Source organism: Bombina bombina, chromosome 6, assembly GCF_027579735.1.
Source record: "Bombina bombina isolate aBomBom1 chromosome 6, aBomBom1.pri, whole genome shotgun sequence".
Lineage (NCBI taxonomy): Eukaryota > Metazoa > Chordata > Amphibia > Anura > Bombinatoridae > Bombina > Bombina bombina.
The window spans coordinates 472,895,972-472,915,708 of NC_069504.1; the positions used below are offsets into that span (position 1 = coordinate 472,895,972).

At 37.0% G+C, this 19,737-nt stretch overlaps 1 protein-coding gene across 1 annotated transcript in view; it reads right to left on the minus strand.

Annotated features, from left to right (window-relative positions):
* LOC128665125 (bombesin) overlaps nucleotides 1–14,695 on the minus strand; it is a 39,323-nt gene extending 24,628 nt beyond the window's left edge. The window contains exon 1 of the mRNA XM_053719870.1: nucleotides 14,499–14,695. Within this exon, the coding sequence (XP_053575845.1) occupies nucleotides 14,499–14,661 (163 nt within the window). The 5' untranslated portion in view covers nucleotides 14,662–14,695. The remainder of the gene's footprint in view (nucleotides 1–14,498) is intronic.
* Between the last annotated feature and the right edge of the window lie 5,042 nt (nucleotides 14,696–19,737).

Consider the following 19,737-nt stretch of genomic DNA (forward strand, 5'->3'; position numbering starts at 1 on the left):
GTATTAAGAACATTAAGGTAAATGTGTATACAGGAGCACTCTCTGACAAATATATCATGATTAGGTAAATAGTGAACATCTATGACATGATAATATTGGAAGTAAGCTAAGAGATATGTGATTTAAAGTATTACTATTGCTATCAAAAGTATGTTGATAATGTTGTCAAAAGAGGAAAAGTAAGGAGATTTTGAAAAAGCAACAGTCTATCCTTACTATACCCCTAAAAAGGGAATCTATATAAAGAATACAATGCAAGAGTTGCAAAAAGTAAAGGTGAATGCGTGTCTGAATGAGACAACTGAACTAAGTAACTTACCATAGTATGTTTAATGTAAATATGTAAATAATTAACACTCAATGGCCAGTTCCAATTGTTGCAGGTTAATACCCGATCAGATAACTAACCACAATAAAGCTGTCACAAAGCTAATGCTGAAGAAGGGGGCGGACCTAAGAGCCAATAGAAGCATAAAGTCCGGCACACAGCCCCTTAGGATCACATCTGACGAAGCCCCAATACTCAGCCCTATGTGGGAGGGGAGAAACACGTCATGACTGAGGATGCACGTGAGGTGATCAGCCAAAAACGGAACTCTCTAGACTCGGAGCAAAGGAGGACACTGAAGCGCACACTGTCAGGTAGCAAGTGAAAAAAGCCAGCCGAAAATCAAAGGATCTATACACCGATTCGTCTGTGAAACAGGTACCTGTAATCTTACACTGGTTGTGCTAATAAGTCTTGCGGTAATTTGAAAGACAGCCTGGTTCTGTCCGGACAGTGTACATAGTGCGTCCCTCCTCTATGGACATATGTCAAATACTTAAATTGTTCCGATTCACGGTGTGGATTAATCAATACATGTGAACTGTGGTGTATATAAAGTCTGCTTTGATTCTATGCTCGAAGCAATAAGAACTGTAGCACTGAATAAGCATACTGGAAAGTTCAAACTTAAACCAGAGCGTGTATTAACACTTATGAGCCTGGGATATGGACATTCAGTAATAACATTGACAGTTTCAGTACTGGGGCCCCATACTTTTTATTGTGTATTGGTTGGTAACAATATTTCTCTGTTCATATGTGATAATACTGAGTGACAGTAATGTACAATAGGTGATTCTTCACTCTCTTGTGAACAGAAGAGCTACTATGTATATGACACTTATCCTATGAGCTAGCTGAGTCTGGAAGTGTGTGTGTGTGTGTGTGTTTGTAAGGTGTTTTCAACTTTGCAACTAGGAATTAGGGTGGAGAATAGACGACCTGATTTGCCTGTTTTATTTGGAGATTCACAGTAATAAAGCTTTTGAAAACTAAGTGCAGCCTGTGTCCCTCTTTGATTGACTAGTATTTTTGTTCAATCCTATCTTATCTAAGTGGTAATACATATATATATATATATATATACACACACACACATATAAATACATGAATGCATTCATATATCTACACACACATATACATACATACATACACACACCATTAGTTAGACATGTATATGTATGCATCTCTACATTAAAGCCCTTTGCTGGCTTTTTTTCTTTTCTTCTTTCTAACACTTGAGACCTAATATCTTTAAGCCCTTATAACTTTTAAGTGCAATTTTTATATATATATATATATATATATATATATATATATATATATATATATAATTTTTATTAGACAGTGTTATTGCGAGTGTAACTGTACTTTTAACCAGAGCTCTGAAGTCGCGGGTGATGATTCTAGTGTAAATCGAGATTGTGCACCCGCGATCGCGTTTTCGTTCAAACTTGTAAAACCAGCAGTAAGCCAGATAAGCGCAAACCCTCGTGATAAACCCCTTATTGCTTGTGCTTCACTTCTAATTTAGCCCTAAATCTTCAGTTGTTTAGTCAATATGTTTTTAAGACAAAGTTTATATGAGAAACCTTTGAAGGGCACATGATTCTAACTTGTATTGTTTGGTATGCTTGAGCAAGTATTTACATACGCATTGCCCCATGTATCTACAGATGTCATTGGATGGAGTAATCAGGAAAAATAATAACTGAAAACAGTTTAGTCAGTATTGTACAGACAACATTTTTTTCACCTATAGTTTTAAATTGAAGACAAGGTCTATGTGAAGGATCTATTTAAAAAGATCATCACCCCTGCTATTCTATGACTAATCGCTGCTCACAGATCTTGGTAACACACACAAAGGCGTTAGGACAAATTGCTCAGAAATGACTCACGGATTATTAATTGATTGTTAATTTTAATTACACTATTAAAGGGACCAGAAGTGATGGATTAATATTATTAGTGATTAAAAGCAATTCAGAGCATGCTAAACCAAATCAGAATCCACAATTATGGATTTTCTTTGAAGGTAATAAATATGTAGGCTCCCATGTCAATCCTCTAGAGTTTGCCACACAAAAACATATTTAATGCACCTTATTCAAAAGTTAAAGGGACACTGAACACAATTTTTTTTATCTTTCGTGATTCAGATAGAGCATGACATTTTAAGCAACTTTCTAATTTACTTCTATTATGAAATTCTCTTCATTCTCTTGGTATCTTTATTTGAAATGCAAGAATGTAAGTTTAGATGCCGGCCCATTTTTGGTGAACAACCTGGGTTGTCCTTGCTGATTGGTGGATAAATTAATCTACCAATAAAAAAGTGCTGTCCAGAGTTCTGAACCTAAGTAAAAGTTTAGATGCTTTCTTTTTCAAATAAAGATAGGAAGAGAACGAAGAAAATTTGATAATAGGAGTAAATTAGAAAGTTGCTTAAAATTGCACGCTCTGAATCACGAAAGAAAAAAATTGAGTTCAGTGTCCCTTTAAATTTAGCATTTAGAAATTGAAAAGTAACCATTTTAGTTTCAAATTGCATATTTAAAGTTATAGTAAACATATCAGAATGGCTATCAATGCACAAAAACCCTTCCCAAACTTACAGAACAAAAAAAATATAAAACAAATAAAGCTCCCTCTATTAAACAGTCCAAATTAACACCTGTAAAAAATAAAAGACCCTTGTCAGCTTTGAAAAAGTGAGACAACCACAATATCAGATAGGTCCAACATGTTGGATTCATAAAGACTCTATGGATCCTGTGAACTAAGTGTAGGTGAAAAATAGCAGTCACACCGCTAGAACGCCAACAGTCAGCCCCCTGGAAACACCTTGTGCTCTGTCAAGTAGTCTAGCTGGATAGAACAAAACAGACAGGCAAATATTTTATGATTTGCTACAAACATTTAAACCTTTTCATTTTATTTTTTCCATGTTGCTAGCGTTTTGATTTGGATGTGCGAGACATCATACACTGGGCACTTCATACAACTGTACATGTTTATAGCAGGAACGCTCACTAATGAAATGCAGGAAAATAAAGGTGAACTGATGCCCAATTAATTTCAACATGATCTCACCTTTACAACAAGTCCCTCCACAAACGTATAGGTGCCAGTAAGAATTATGTGTATTTGTACTGTATGGATAAGAGGTTTTGCATGTGCACTTATGTGATTAAATTAAAATAAAGACACTATGGAGTAAGGATGACATCTGAAGTGCAATAGATAAAGCCAGGACATGAGACAGCAAATTATTTTATACCATGATGTATGTAGAAGAACACAAAATTAAGAGTCCAAAATTGAATTTTAGGATCCATTGTTCTCTGGCTGTCTGGATTTGTAAAGTCCTGAAGTAAAGTAAACCACCACCTAGTCAACACACCACAGATAGATTCCTTCTGTAGAAGAACTGTTACACACTAATCAACTGTTGCAAAATACCAGCAGCCTCCATTCTTTTAAAATAAGCGGTCACACTGGTATTATTTTTATAAACATAACTACAAATAAGCAGTTCTTTAGCAAGATATGTGCCATTGCTTATGATCACCCAAGTGTCAAAAAACTTACACATACACAAAGACCCAGAAACATATACTTCACAACCATGTGTTCCTCAAAGTAAATTTATCCTATAATATATCCTTTGAAACACCAGGACCTACTATATAATAGACCAAGCAGCATTTGCCTGGGTGACACAAGAAGCACAAATGTCTCAATGGCAATTAACTTTTCCGTATCAAGCTTGATGCCCCTGTTTCTGCACAAGCCTTTAGGCTCGCCGGAACCAGTGGAGGCTCCTCCAGTTGTGCACATTCATACGTGAACCCCCCAGGGGGCAAGGAGGAAAAAAAAATTGAGCCAAAAAAAAAAAAAAAATAATCAGCCAAAAAAAAATTTGTTTATTTTTTTTTTTTATTTTTTTTTTTTTAATTAGTGTGTGTGTTATTATATTGTTTAAACATGATGTAGGCTCTGTTTACTAGCTCATCCTGTAGGCTGTAGGACCGGTACAGCAGTACCACACCATTTACCATTATAGTAGTAAGTCAACTAGTCAAGATAGATTGAACTTGAAGCAGGAGGGAGCTAGGACCCAGGCGACCGCATCAGTCACTAGCATCTCCTCCTCGGGCTGCTGAGTCTCACTGCGCGAGTGCGCGCACTGTGCACACCAGACCAGACACTGTCACACTGATCGCACGTGCGATCAAGCAAAACCCTATCCTGCACAGTGATCTCTATGCATCACTGTGCAGGCGTTGCTCCTCCCAGCCCGGCACTAGTAATTGAGCCCTATTCGCACAGGCTGAAGTGTGCGAGCTGACTTCAGCCTGTGCTCTGGCTCCTCCCAGTCTGCCTGTCATGGGTGAGTCTCACCTCTGATACGCTACTAGCGTCATGTGACTGCCCTCACAAGGCTCCTCCCCCTCAACGGCGCGAAAATCTCATTGAGGAGATAGCCGTTGAGTGGAAAGGAGCTCTGTAACAACTAACAAGGTGTGTTGTCTTTATCCTAATTGTTGCTGCTGGTGCTAGCCAGCCTTTGGAAGCCTAAGGAGCACCCTGCTGCTAACTGATGTAGAGCAGGCAGTTAGCGTGGCATGACATTTTTCATTTTGCTTCTCCTGCACCCCTGCTTTTCTTCACAGTCTGTCTGTGAGTATCTGCAGAGGCAGTTAGCGCTGGAGCAGGGAGAAAGAATGCAGTGTCTTTTGAGTGGCAAACAGCAATATTTGAAGCTCTACTCTTCTTTGAGAGACTGTCACTGCCTGACCTGACCTTACTAAGCTAACTCTTTAGCGGCTGAGCCTGGCTGTTGTGATATCCCTGCAGTTTTCACTGCTCTCTGGCACATATCCTCCAGGCAACTGCTCAATACTTAAAGTGTTTAGTTTTGATGGAAATACAAAAACTAAATAAAAAAAAAGTTTTAATAGAGACGCCATAAAAGTCAAATTATGTAACCCATATAGTATTTTCATGTTTAATCCTGAATTAACTCTTCATACACATTGTGACAGCAAGGTCCCTTATATGTACCAGCCACTGGCAATAAAAATGTGCTTTGGTTTTGGAATGTGCAGTTCTTAGCAGATATTTATCCTCCGCTGTATGTGGGAATATCTAAGCAGTTATTTTATTTGTGTAGTCGGTTATTTATTAGCTCAAGAGCAGCAGAGGTTGTCCGTGTCTCAGCCAACACCCCAGGGCAGGCAGTAGTAGTACTGTGTGTGTTTGTGTGAAGAATTATTACACTGATACTGAATGAGGTAAGAGGGGGCTGTAAATAATGTGTGCTGCCATGCAGGACAGGACATAAAGGCTCCCAGCAGAACTCATCATGCTTTTTTAACCCTTATGCTCCTGTTAGAAATGGTTGTTATGCTGTGAAAATTGCTTAGTATATATATATATATATATATATATATATATATATATATATATATATATATATATATATACATACATATATATATATATATACATACATATACACTTTCTAAAAGGGTGTCCCTCTTTGGAAGTTTGAAATATTGGAAGGTATGTTGTTTTAATAGAATGATGACTTAACTACAGTATTCAGGAATCAAATGTTTATAAAAACATTAAAAATGCTTAATAACCACAAGTTACTAGTGCAGCATGTTTTCTTGTGCTGGTGGGGTTTCCTTCAATATTTCAAATTACTTTTATCCTAATTTGCAGTGCAATCAGTCTGTAACAGTCTTTTGTTATACATGGTCTATGAAAAGTCCCACAGTAAACTAAAGGGTGATATATTTTTATATATATATTTATATATGTGGTATGCATGCATATGAGTGTGTGTGTTGTGTGCATATGTGTGTGTTGTGTGCATATGTGTGTGTGTTGTGTGCATATGTGTGTGTGTTATGTGCATATGTGTGTGTGTTGTGTGCATATGTGGGTGTGTGTGTTGTGTGCATATGTGGGTGTGTGTGTTGTGTGCATATGTGTGTGTTGTGTGCATATGTGGGTGTGTGTGTTGTGTGCATATGTGGGCATGTGTGTTGTGTGCATATGTTGGTGTGTGTGTTGTGTGCATATGTGGTTGTGTGTGTTGTGTGCATAACACAGCTTATTTATGTACATACCTCACACACAAACTTTAACAACACACAGTAATACACATAACACACTGCCCTCACCTTGTTCCTAAGGATGTGTTAAGGTAACTGGCAGAGTGTGTGTATGTATGTGTGTATATATATATATATATATATATACACACACACGCACATTAAAATGGGCGGAGCCATCTGAGGGGCGGGGCTAGTGCTCCCCCAGCTTCAAAAGTCACCAGCCGCCACTGGCCGGAACCATAAGTTATGAAGCAGCGGTCTAAAGACCGCTGTTCAATAACTTGCCCGCCTGCTCTGAAGCCGCGAACAGAAATCAACCTGATCGAAATACGATTGGGTTGATTAACACCCCCTGGATTGGCCGCGAGTCTGCAGGGGCGGCATTGCACCAGCAGTTCACAAGAACTGCTGGTGCAATGATAAATGCAGACAGCGTATGCTGTCGGCATTTATCAATGTGCAGCGGACATGATACGCTACATTGTATCATGTCCGCTCGCACTATGATAAATCTACCCCTAAGATGTCCATTATGAAGATGTAAATGCATTTTAGAGCATGCAATTTTAAGACACTTTGCAACTTACTACTACTCAAATGTACTTCGTTATCTTGGTATCTTTTGTTGAAAAATAAACAAAATGTCAGTTGCTGTCAGAGTAAAAAATCTCTTTATTGGAAATAATTAAAACATGGAGGGTACATACCCTATTGAAAGGAAAAATAGGGGGCGATACGGAAGACGCTGAATCCGCATGGTGTGGATGGACGGGGGTCCGGAACAGTGCACAGAAGGATCAAGGAGGATTCAGGTCAGAGGTACTGGGGCACTGGAGGGAGCGGAGGTATGCATGGTATACATGGGCAATAGATACTCGTTTGGTAACCAGGATCTTTAAAACCTGCCGGACTTTGCTATGTCTGTATTGCTCTCATAAACGCGGTTTTGTAACCTGGTCACACACTGCAATTTGGGGATATGCTAAACAAAGTCATTGAATAGCGCATTACACAGAAACAAAAGTTATTAATGGTAGCGCTTGTTTGGTCTCTCAGCCATAAAGAGAGAGGGAGGCATATTATTGCAACTTAATTATTACTTGGATTAACAAGGAATGTATATGTTAGTTCTTGTCTGGACATTACTCTAAGTGGAAGCAGTAACCTTTTTTTTGTTGCATTGAACCATTCTCCTTTTTCTTGATCTTTTGTTGAAAAACATACCTAGGCAGACTCAAGAATAGTGGCATAGTGTAAGGTGTTGATTGGCAGCTGCAAACATATACATCTTGTTATTGGCTCACCAGATGTGTTCAGCTAGCTCCCAAAACTATGTTGCTGCTTTAGAGCAGGATTTTAAACACATAGTTATATGCAAACAAAAAGTGCAGAAATAAAATGCTGTAACACATTACAGTTTTTTGTTTTTCCACCGTTATGTCCCTTTAAACCATCTACTTTCATAAGTGGTGCAGTTAAATAGACTTATTTGTCTGTCATGATTGATAGACCTTGCTCTTGTAAAGCTGGTTGCCTGTGCAATGATGGGTGGAGGATGCCGTCTCGCTAGCTCCAAATTTGTCAGGACAGGTTCCCTAGCTGGGAATATTGTCTGCCAGCAGAGTAAAAGGGGCTATTGGCTCAGTAACTATATAAACCACATGTTTAAACTATTACTTTAGACACTAAGCTGTCCAAATCTTGAGGTTATGAAACATATTTTGCAACAAATGCTGATCCCAGCAATCTATTATGGGATACTGTGTATGTGTCTGTGCCTCAGATGCAGCTCAGTAAACATGCAACTCTATATACCTCGTTATGCCAATTTGTTCTGTGATTACAAAAATTATTGTGATATGTTAAAGAATTAAGCTGTCTATCGCTTGACTCTAGACCCTTTCTTTACCTCTCTTGCCTTGTCTATAACTACTTTACTGAGAAACTCCTGCACTATCTGAGCAGTATGCTCACCCCTGCTCCACACTACCCTATAACTTAAGTCCTCTTCTTCCACTCTATTCTCCATTCCCCTTTACAACAAGGAAGCTGGACGGTTGGTGTTCTCATCAGAGCTCCCTCAACTGTGGAATAACCTCCCGGAAGACACAAAATCCTTTGGGAACCTGAGATCCTTGAAAAAAGTCTCTCAATCTTTACAAACAAATCAATCCTGTAAAGTAGATAAATTATATCTACCTTGTGTCTGTGTATTATGTGAATATGTAACTTTTTGTACAATTTGTAATGTATTGCTGGCAAATACCAGGGCATACTTAAAATCGAGATAAATCTCATTGTATTTTTTTTCCTGGTAAAACATTTTATAAATAAAATAAATAAAATCTTCTAGAAGTGTAGCATGTCAGTGTATATGTATACATACCAGCTCCTTTGACCACTTAATATGGCTGGAGAGTCATCTGATATGCACGATGCACATAATGGCCAACAGTAACTAAGCAAGAAAATGGCCCCTACAGTGCAGTGGATACAAATGGGAAAGATTGAAGACTTTGCAGTTAAAAAATCCCCAATAAGGATAATCCAATGGTTTGTGAGAGAAACATGCATATATATGTTTTACTAATACATTTTCTAGTATCTCCCATACATGCAACCTATTTTCATTCTCTGGCTTGTATTGTGGGGTTCCAGGGGCATGCCTGGGCATTTCTGGGAGGGTTTTTAAGTGTTACCCACGAAGGAGGAACAAAGATGTGAGAGCCACCTTCCAAACCAGGACTACAAAATGTGATAGAGTTCTGGAATCCTGATAAAGAAGTGAGCTGTGTGCATGTATCTGGTTGGATAAGTACACAGATAAAGGGTCCAACCAAAATTGTTGTTAAAACTGACCTTTATTTTGTTAGAACGGGATCCAACATTAAAATATTCATCACGTTGATCTCACAAATGTTTGTTTGTGATAAATGCATGCTGCTATATTAACTCCTTCAGCACTGAGCCATTTCATACCCCTAAACCAAAGTTATACTTACTGCACTTAACTTAGCACTTTTGGTGTTTTATTCACACAAATCATAGCTTGTTTTTTCTCAGCACACCAAACACGATTAGGAAAATAACTGACAGAAATACCCAAATATGGAAATAAAAACGCCATACATTTAACAAAAATGTTTTTTACATGTTATTGTCTATAACATACATGGTATACAATAGCACGGGAATCATTATTTAAAATATTTTATGGTTACACATAGTGGGGTAGATTTTCCAAGCAGCGAATGCTGCAATCTACCCCTGATGTTTCCAGATTGCCGGAAACAAGAGGTCGTAAGACCACTGCTCCTTAACTCGTCCATCACCTCTGAAGTGGCGGACCACAATCATCCAAATCAGACAACAATTGGGATGATTGACACCCCCTGCTAGCGGCTGCTAATGTACAGGGGGCGGCATTGCACAATCATTTCACCAGAAATGCTTGTGCAATGTTAAATGCTGACAGCGTATGCGTGATTGCCTGTGCGCGGGCAAGGGGGGCGGTGTTGCACACAAGCGCAAAATAGCACTCACGTGCAATGGTAAATTCCGGCAGCGGATTGCTGCCCGCCAGAGGTGAGCTGGAGCAAACATGTTGATAAACCGAGCCCTTAGCCTTAAGTTCGTGCCACTAGCAATTAGCTTATGTCTCTATTTCAGAGCACTTCCTCAGTTTGTGCTGTACAATCAGGGGCTCTATAAGAATAAGAGTGAAATATCAGAGAAGTTGAGGATTATCCAGTATAGTAAAATTAACCCTTTACATAAGTGAGGCTATTTATTTATTAAGATCTTTAAATTTTATTTTGTATATTAAAAGTTCAAGTACATAAACTCACAGTCACATACCGCTGTGTCTAAGCCAGTCTGCCATCTGACGTGTTTCGCTTGCTGCTTTCTCAAAGATAGCTGTCTGCAAGCAAACACAGATCACATTAAATCCCCCTTTGGTTGCGCGCCGTTCACCCAAAAGACCGGAAGTGACATATTCGTCTCACTTGCCAGACACATGCCAAAGTATTCTCGCTATTCAATTGGCTAAACAATCGTATTATATTTTAATTCATATTGCTTGTGAGATTTTGACAGCTGTCACTTCAGCTGTATGTTTCAAATGTGCCAATGATACCGTCACTTCTATACAATGTTTTAACTATTCCAGCTTTACATTACAACGTGTTACTTGTTAAATCCCAGTGATCATTGTTGCAACTACATATGTTACTTTTTGTTTATACTGTTTACAATGTACAGCATGTATGTCACTCACATTTCGCGAACGGCAACGTTTCCCAGGGGGGATCCGATAGTGCATTTTGATTTCTCATTTAAAATTACAATTAATTTACAATAATAATATATACACATACACACACATCACCACTACACAGTCTGCTGTTTTTATATATACACACACACACAAACACACAACACTGCCACTTTGAACGTGAACTTAAAGAGACAGTATACACTCATTTTCATATAACTGCATGTAATAGACACTACTATAAAGAATAAGATGCAGATACTGATATAAAAATCCAGTATAAAATTGTTTAAAAACTCACTTAGAAGCTTTCAGTTTAGCTCTGTTGAAAATGCAGCTTGAAAGCCCACTGCAAGTGGGAAATAAGACCCCCCTCCCCCTTCTTTTGCATATGAAAAGACCCTTTACACAAACAGGAGCAAGCTGGAGAAGGTAGCTGACGGTATTCAAATAAAACTTTGGGGTTTGGTTAGGAGTCTGAAAATCAGAGCAATGTTATTTAAAAATAAGCAAAATTATACATTTTTAAAAAAAACAAACTTTATGGGCTTTATAAATAGATCATCTACAAAACATTTATGCAAAGAAAAAAATGAGTGTATAATGGCCCTTTAACACTACATATTTTTGCACATATATAAATATGCCCCGCATTTTTTCCTTGATTATATATTCTCTGGGGGCTGGGCCCTGCAATCCGCCTTCCCTGTCTTGTATTTACTGTACCCATGTACACCTGTAGTACTCTACAGAATCTGCTGGCGCATTTCAAATAAAAGTAATAACAAAATGTATTATTATATACATTACTTCTACTTGTAGAATTCACACACATAATCAACTGTGACTCAATAAGTGTGACAGCACTGTCTATTATATGCATACGCACTGTGCCACTGCATGCAGTATTAACATTGTAGCACTGCTAATTACTGTCACTCGCTTTCCTCTTTCTTGGCATATACACACTCACTGCACCACGGCTTAGTATATATACTAGAAATGCTGCACATTCACATCTGAACCAGTCTATATAACCAGAATACAACACACATCACCAATGTAATACACATAATATCAGTTCTTGCTACATAAACATCACCATTACTTGTTATATACACTGCTTGTTATATAATTTATAGTGTGATATAGGTGCTGAAAAAGACACTGATAAAAATAGAACATTTGGAATGGAACTGTATATAGTCTCAGTGCAGGTGTGTGGTATATAGGGTTAAAATTAACTCCAAGTAGTTAAACTAAGAAAAAAATCATTAAAACAATTTCATTATAGCACTCATGATTGTCTCTAACGTTTGTATGAGCACTGCAAAATGAGAAACACATAAGTAAAGTTGTGTTGAGGAGCTGGAATGCATGACTGGCTCATCAATCAGGAACATAACCACTAGCCATGTCCTGCTCACAACAAAGTCCTGCAGCAGCTCTGCTGCTAACCCCGGGTTTATCCCTGTTGCTGATGTTAAAACATAGCTTTGGACAAATGAAATGCTCTGTGTTTATTTTGCACTACTTTATCTCTTTAACCTATAATATTCTAATTAATTATGTTAAACAGCAGTGTTGTAATAGTAGAACAAAAATACTGTTTATTACATATTAAATTTAAAGATTTCAACACCATGGAAATATCTGTACATATACACTAGCATTACCACTGCTTGGAGTATAACACAGGATATCATAACTGATATACGCACATCCACAGCATTGCTGCTTGGAATACAGATACACACCACACCACTGCCTACACATGTGTACCATTTACAGGTATATAGTTTAAGGCAAAGTCAATGGCAGAAATCATTTTTCTTCTACATTGGGCTGACTCCTGTGTCATGTCTGTGTTTCTAGCCACAAGCAAAAGGGTTATACATTGTGTCAGCAATTCTAATTCAACACTGAACCCTATTTTGAGTTAAAGAGACATTCCAGTCAAAATATAAATGCACATAGATTTATTGCATATTTGAATAGAAACATTTTCAATGTACACGTATTGGCAAAGATGCTTCTAGTAAAAGTTATCACTTAGTGTTAGCATTTTTCTCTGCACATGCACGTGCTGCATAGCTAGATATTCTCAGTGCACCAGCATTTTATATACTGAAGCTGCTCAGATCATCAGTGGGTCTTGTATCATGTCAGCAATTAACAAATTAAGTCATTAACAGATGATACAAGCACCTTAGGCTCTCCAAACAATTGTTGTGTTTAAAATGCTGGTGCACGGTGCATACTTAAATACACTTATGAAAAAGCTATAGCTTTCATTAGAAGCATTTTTGCTAATGCATGTATATTACAAAATTGCTTCTGTTCAATACTGAAATGCACCCATGTGGTTTCCAATTTTGGCTGGAATATCCCTTTAATATCCACATTTTTCTAGAAGTTGCAATACTTGTCATGGACAAAATATATTAATTAGCATTAACATTATTCAAATTAATAAAATATATTGACATTAAATGTATTAATAAAAATACAAACTAAATTGAAAATGCAGAAATATTTAATAAATATCCTTGATTATTAGCATGATATTGAATTAGTAGTTAATTTTTAGGGACACCAGAATAAAATATGCAAGACAACTATTTCTAGAAATATAACAATAGAAAAACTAAAATAACTTAATAAGGTGCAACAGTGAAACTAAGAAATGGAATATGTGATAATTGTATTATTTGATTTTTTATAAAGTTTGTTTACCCTAACTGTAATGTTACAAAAAAGATCAGCAGATTTTTCAAATGAAACCTTTTTTTTTCAATACAGATAACAGATTTGCATACAGTATTTTTTAGAATAATTTTCTTTCACTATCACATAATATTTACAACCTTTCATTTTACACCTGCTACTGTGCATTGTATATTACAAGTATTAAAACGTTGTCTGCAAATTTCATATTTAGTGTATATTATTTGATCTTTACATTTAATCTTATCATTTTCAGGAAAAATCAGTCTATTTATGTTGGGTGTAATTTCTTAATACTTTTTTCTATACAATGATGTTTGAAGTTAATCTCCTTTTTAAATAACTGGACTGTTTTGTTTATAAGTATATTTCTTGAAATATATCATTTAATTTTATAATATAATTTTTTCAAGCAAGTCTGACCTTTGCAGCTCAGTTTCCATCAAATAAACATCACTCAAGAGAACTTTATCTTACCAATGTTTTTTTTTTGTTCTGCCCAAAAGTAACTTCTTATATACCCCCTTTAGTTCAGACTTCCCAAGGCATATAGGTCGCAGAATAACTATGTTCCAGTAAGTAACTTTTTTAATTCGGCTAACTGAAATATTAGTTATTTTTAGCTTCAAACCCTTCTCGATCCATAAGAAAGTTCTGTTGTGATGAGCCTAACTAAACCATTAAATACATAACTGTGACAGGTGAATAAAATATGTTTTATCAAACGCTTTGCCCTTAATTAAACTTATTTAACCCATTAAACGCATTAATATCATCAGCCACTAGTAAGACAGAACCATTCATCTACTGATGTATCTGTGTTATCTTGTCCTTTAGTAAAACTTGTTCACCTATTATTTGTCACATTCATCAGCCACTAGCGGGACAGACCCGTTAACCCATTAAGGAATCACTGCAATGTGTGAGCTAGCTGTCTTTGGCAGTGACCTAGTGTCCCTGTCATGTGTTCTTCAGTGCCACTTTGCTCCCCTGTTGGTCTGATGCACACTAAACATATCAGTATGTAACTTACCCACTGCCCACTGATTCCCCAGCCTCTGCTGCAGGCTGATTCTGCCCTGATTGTTAGGATCTTCAACGAACTCCATGCAGCTGGACAGAGAAATGAAGGAGAAAAGCAGCAGGTGAAATAGGAACCCTAGAGGCAGGATCCTGTTCAGAGGAATCGCAGACATGTCTAAAGCTGTGAGTACCGCAGAGCTGTGAGAGTCTGAGAGATGTGTGTGTTGTTCTCTCCTCTCTTTCCTCAGCCACTTTATATAGTAGGTGCTCAGGGAGGGAGCAATGACAATGTGATGAATAACACACGTGTTTTCACAGTGTGAAAGGATTAACCCTACACTGTCCAGGCTGGCAGCATGCTCAGACTGTGCAGGTGGATGGAAAACAATTAATATGCATGAAGAGACCAGGATACTGTGCTACAGGTGCAGCTGGTGTACTCTAGACATCAAAGGGATGTAACATAACCCCTGCACTCTAAGAAGGGACAGAAGCATATAGAGGGCAGTAACAATAGTGAGAGTATAACATAACAAGATGTTTAATGATATACTGAGAATTATAACATACAGATAGATCTAACAGTTCAGAGTTATATAGAGAGATATAATACATATTTAGTAATACAGACACAGTAATGCTGAGTTATGTTTTCTTGCAGAGTTATAGTAGCATATAAAAAGTTATAATAACAGTTTGAAAAGATTAATAAATATACAGATATATATGTATATATATATATATATATATATATGTATATTTATTAATCTTTTCAAACTGTTATTATGACTTTTTATATGCTACTATAATTCTGCAAGAAACATAACTCAGCATTACTGTATCTGTATTACTAAATTTGTATTATATTATCTATATAACTCTGAACTGTTAGATATATATATATATATATATATATATATTAGACATGTGCGTTTCGTTCGAATTTAATTTTCAGCCAAATTTTCGGATCCATTATTCATATTCTGAAATTTTTCTGAAACAAAATCACTAAATAAAGCTATTAACCCCTAAACCACCATTCTGACATTGCCGACACCAACTAAATCACTAAAGAAAGCTAACTAAACCTATTAACCCCTAAACCGCAGTTGCCTGACATCGCCAACATGAACTAAACCAATTAACCCCTAAACCGCCGTTCCCAAACATCGCCAACTCTAACTAAACCTATTAACCCCTAAACCGCAGTTTTCCCGACATTGCCGACACTAACTGAAACACTAAATAAACCTATTAACCCCTAAAATGCCATTCCAAAACCGCCCACACTAACTAAACCTATTAACCCCTAAACCCCCGTTCCTAAATATCGCCAACACTAACTAAACCTATTAACCCCTAAACCGCAATTCCCCGACATTGCTGACACTAACTGAAACACTAAATAAACCTATTAACCCCTAAAACCCGGTCCCCGACATTGCCAACGCTAACTGAAACACTAAATAAACCTATTAACCCCTAAAACACCGTTCCAAAACATTGCCCACACTAACTAAACCTATTAACCCCTAAACCACCATTCCTAAATATTGCCAACACTAACTAAACCTATTAACCCCTAAACTGTCGGCCCGCACATCACAACAACCTAAATTAAACTATTAACCCTTAAATATAACATCCCCTAACTTTAACATAATTATAAAAGACCTAAATTAAAGTTACAATTATTAACTAACTACCTCTTTAAAAATAAATACAAACTTACCTGTGAAATAAAAATAAAACCTAAGCTAGCTACAATATAACTATTTACTAACTACCTAGTTAAAATAAATGCAAACTTACCTGTGAAATAAAAATAAAACCTAAACTTACACTAATAAAACCTAACATTACTAAAAATAAAAAACCTAACTTTACTAAAAATAAAAATACCTAAGATTGCTAAAAAATTAAAACTAAAATTACAAAAAATAAAACGAAATTATCCAAAAAATATTTATTCCTACTCTAATACCCCCTTTAAAAAAAAAAAAAAAAAAAAAAAAAAACACACCACAAAATAAAACCCTAATCTATAATAAACTACCAATAGCCTTTTGTAGGGCATTGCCCTGAAGTAAACAGTTCTTTTGAAAAAAATTAAGACAAACCCCCCCCTAACATTACAAACCCCCACCCCCACAAATCCACAAAATAAAAAAACGTTACTTAAAAAGCCTAATCTACCCATTGCCCTGAAAAAGGCATTTGTATGGGCATTGCCCTTAAAAGGGCATTCAGCTCTTTTACTGCACTTAAAAGGGCATTCAGCTATTTTTCGGCCCATTAAAATAAAAAAAAAAAGCCCTAATCTTAAAAAAAAAAAAAAAAAAAAAAAAAAAACCACCTAACACTAACCCCAAAATCGGTACTCACAGTTGCTGAAGTCCGGCAAACGATCTTCATCACAGCAGCGAAGCATCTTCATCCCCATGGCTCCATGTTGATCCATAGCCGGACCGGTATCTTCTTCATCCCTGTGGAGGCGGAGCGGTCGATGCACGGAGGTCCAACGTGGAGGTCCTCTTCATGCGATCGTCTGCAAACAGCTCTCTAATCCTCCCCCCTCTAACTACTATCCACCATCTTAGGTACTGGCAGCTGTCTGCCAGGACCCAGTTCAATTGTTGTGCCTAAAGGTTTTTACATATTTGTATAATCAAAGTTTTAATCTTATAAAACTGTGAAGCACAAGTGTTTTTCCACATCCTGCGTTGGAGAGAGCAGGGGGTTAATCACCCCACACCATCGGCCAGTGAGCTGGGAAACAGAGTTCCCAGCCTGCTATATCTAGCACATACCAGTGCTGCCACTTTTGTGAGTATGGTTATGTTAAATTGTTGACAGTTTGGAAAGTCTAATATAGTTGCACTAGGAGGCACCTTCTGTCTGTTTTGTTTTAACAGAGTGAGAAGTGAAGTGGAGTTTTGCAAGAAGAGCTGCCTTTGTAATCGTTTGGTTACAGTGTTCATTTGGATCATTGCTCAACATATTTATCCTATTTAAAGGGATACACCTGCAATTGGACTGTGTGGTAAATTTGATTGGTATTTATGTAATCTGAATTGTTACAAAATACACAACGCTTACTATGGGTCTTTGTGGATCTTATATGCTGTATTGTATTTTGTATTTAGTTTTATTGTGTCTTGTGCCCTTTATCTTCTATAGGGATTTATTCTATTAGTGTTGGTTTCTGGTATATATATATATATATTTATATACACAATAGTTTTGTAACAAAAAAACACCTATATTATTTAGTTTTAAAGGCCCAGTAAATATAGTGGGCTAGATTACAAGTGGAGTGATAAATTACCACGCACCCGCAAATGGGCAAATTTGTCCGTTTGCAGGTGCAACCATAATTAATTAGCCATTACAATTGGCTGGTTATTGCTACCACGAGCTTGCAGAAGCAATTAGAGCTTATAAAATTACATTGTGTTCTATGGGGTTGTGTGTTCCCAGTAAATATATGTGTATATGCTTATAAACATGTATATTTATATGTTAAAATGTATATATACACTTATTAACACATAAATATATATGTATATAAGCATATACACATATATTTATATTTGCTGCCTTCGCTGCGCTATTTACTCCCGTCGCTGCACTTAGGTTCTAATGCCGTCTCTGACGGCATCAGAACGAGGCTCCCATAGGAGTCTATGGAAGCACGCTCTCGTGAGCACAATACTTCCCAACAATGCGAACGTGAGGTCGCGTTGGCATTGCTGAGAACTTGTAATACTAGCGCACATTAGCTTGTGCCTGGTATTACTCAGTGGATCGCAAATATCACTTTCATAAAAGCGATATTTAGCGCTCCACTTGTAATCTGGCCCAATATCTAACAAGTGCATGTAAAAAATGAGACATGTACACTTGAAAGTTTCATTCACCTTCGCATGTAGAAGAAGGCGGCTCTTTGTGCCGAATATACAATGTAATAACATTTACTTATACCCTGGGAATTCAGTGTCCCTTTAATTATTACATTATGTTCAATCAATTCTGTTATCTTGTTTTTCTGGTTAAACTGTTTGAAGATATGGGAGAAAACTGAAAGACAAAACTGTGAGATTTTACATTTATAGAACATAAAATAATGTAATCTGTGTTTTATTTTTCTAGGTAAATTGCATTTTAACATTTGTAGATGTGCATCAAATCAATTTAACCCTTTAATGACTGGGAATTTCAGATAAAAACTTACTCAAAAGACCAGAGCATTTTTAGCATTTTTGCTACCACTCTACAGGAAAGCAGAAACAGAGCCTTGAGGTTTTTTTTATTTACCTACCAAAACTATATATTTTTTAGTAGACAACCCAAGGTATTGATCTAAGCCCATTTTGGTATATTTCATGCCACCATTTTGCTGCCAAATGCAATAAAATTTTAAAAAAATATTAACTTTTTCACAAACGGGGTTCTCACTGAAATTATTTACATATCACGTATGCAGTCATAACATAAATGGTTGTAAAAGCTTCTCTGGGATCCCCATTGTTTAAAAATAACAGACATGCATAGCTTTACCATTGCCTTTTGGTAATTAAAGGGCTGCTAATGGCAGCTGTGCACCACACTTCTGAAATTCCTAGCAGTGAAGGGGTTAATCAGGTATCTTGTAAGGTTAGGTTTAGCTATAGTGTAGAGATTGCCCTCCAACCTGATCCCTCCCTGATCCCTCCTAAACAGCTCTCTTCCCTCCCCCACCACCCTCTTAGATACTGACAGACAGTCTGGCAATGTGAACTTTTATTTATTTTCTGCAGTGTAGGATTCCCCCTTACCCTCCCACCTGCCTGATCCCCAAACAGCTCTCTAATCCTCCCCCCCTCTAATGACTATCCACCATCTTAGGTACTGGCAGCAGACTGCCAGGACCCAGTTAATATAAATATATATATTTTTTTAATTTATTTAAAAAAACAAAAACATTTTTCTGTAGTGTAGTGGCCTTGGTTTAATGTACGCTCACAAACCATTGCTGCAGTATCTAATTGGTCAATGATCCAAAGATCTTGAAGGACTTGGTTCACCTTAGACATTGTTGTGAAACTGGCAGCATTGAAGTGTTTCACACTATGGGGGGTAGTTATCAACGTGTCTATTTTACCTGTCATCGCCGGCCCAATACGCCCGCCTAAGCTCGCATTGCCGCCGTGGACCTGCAAAAATTCGCCAAAGTTATCAAAAAAGCTGTCAAAAAGCCACGCACCAAG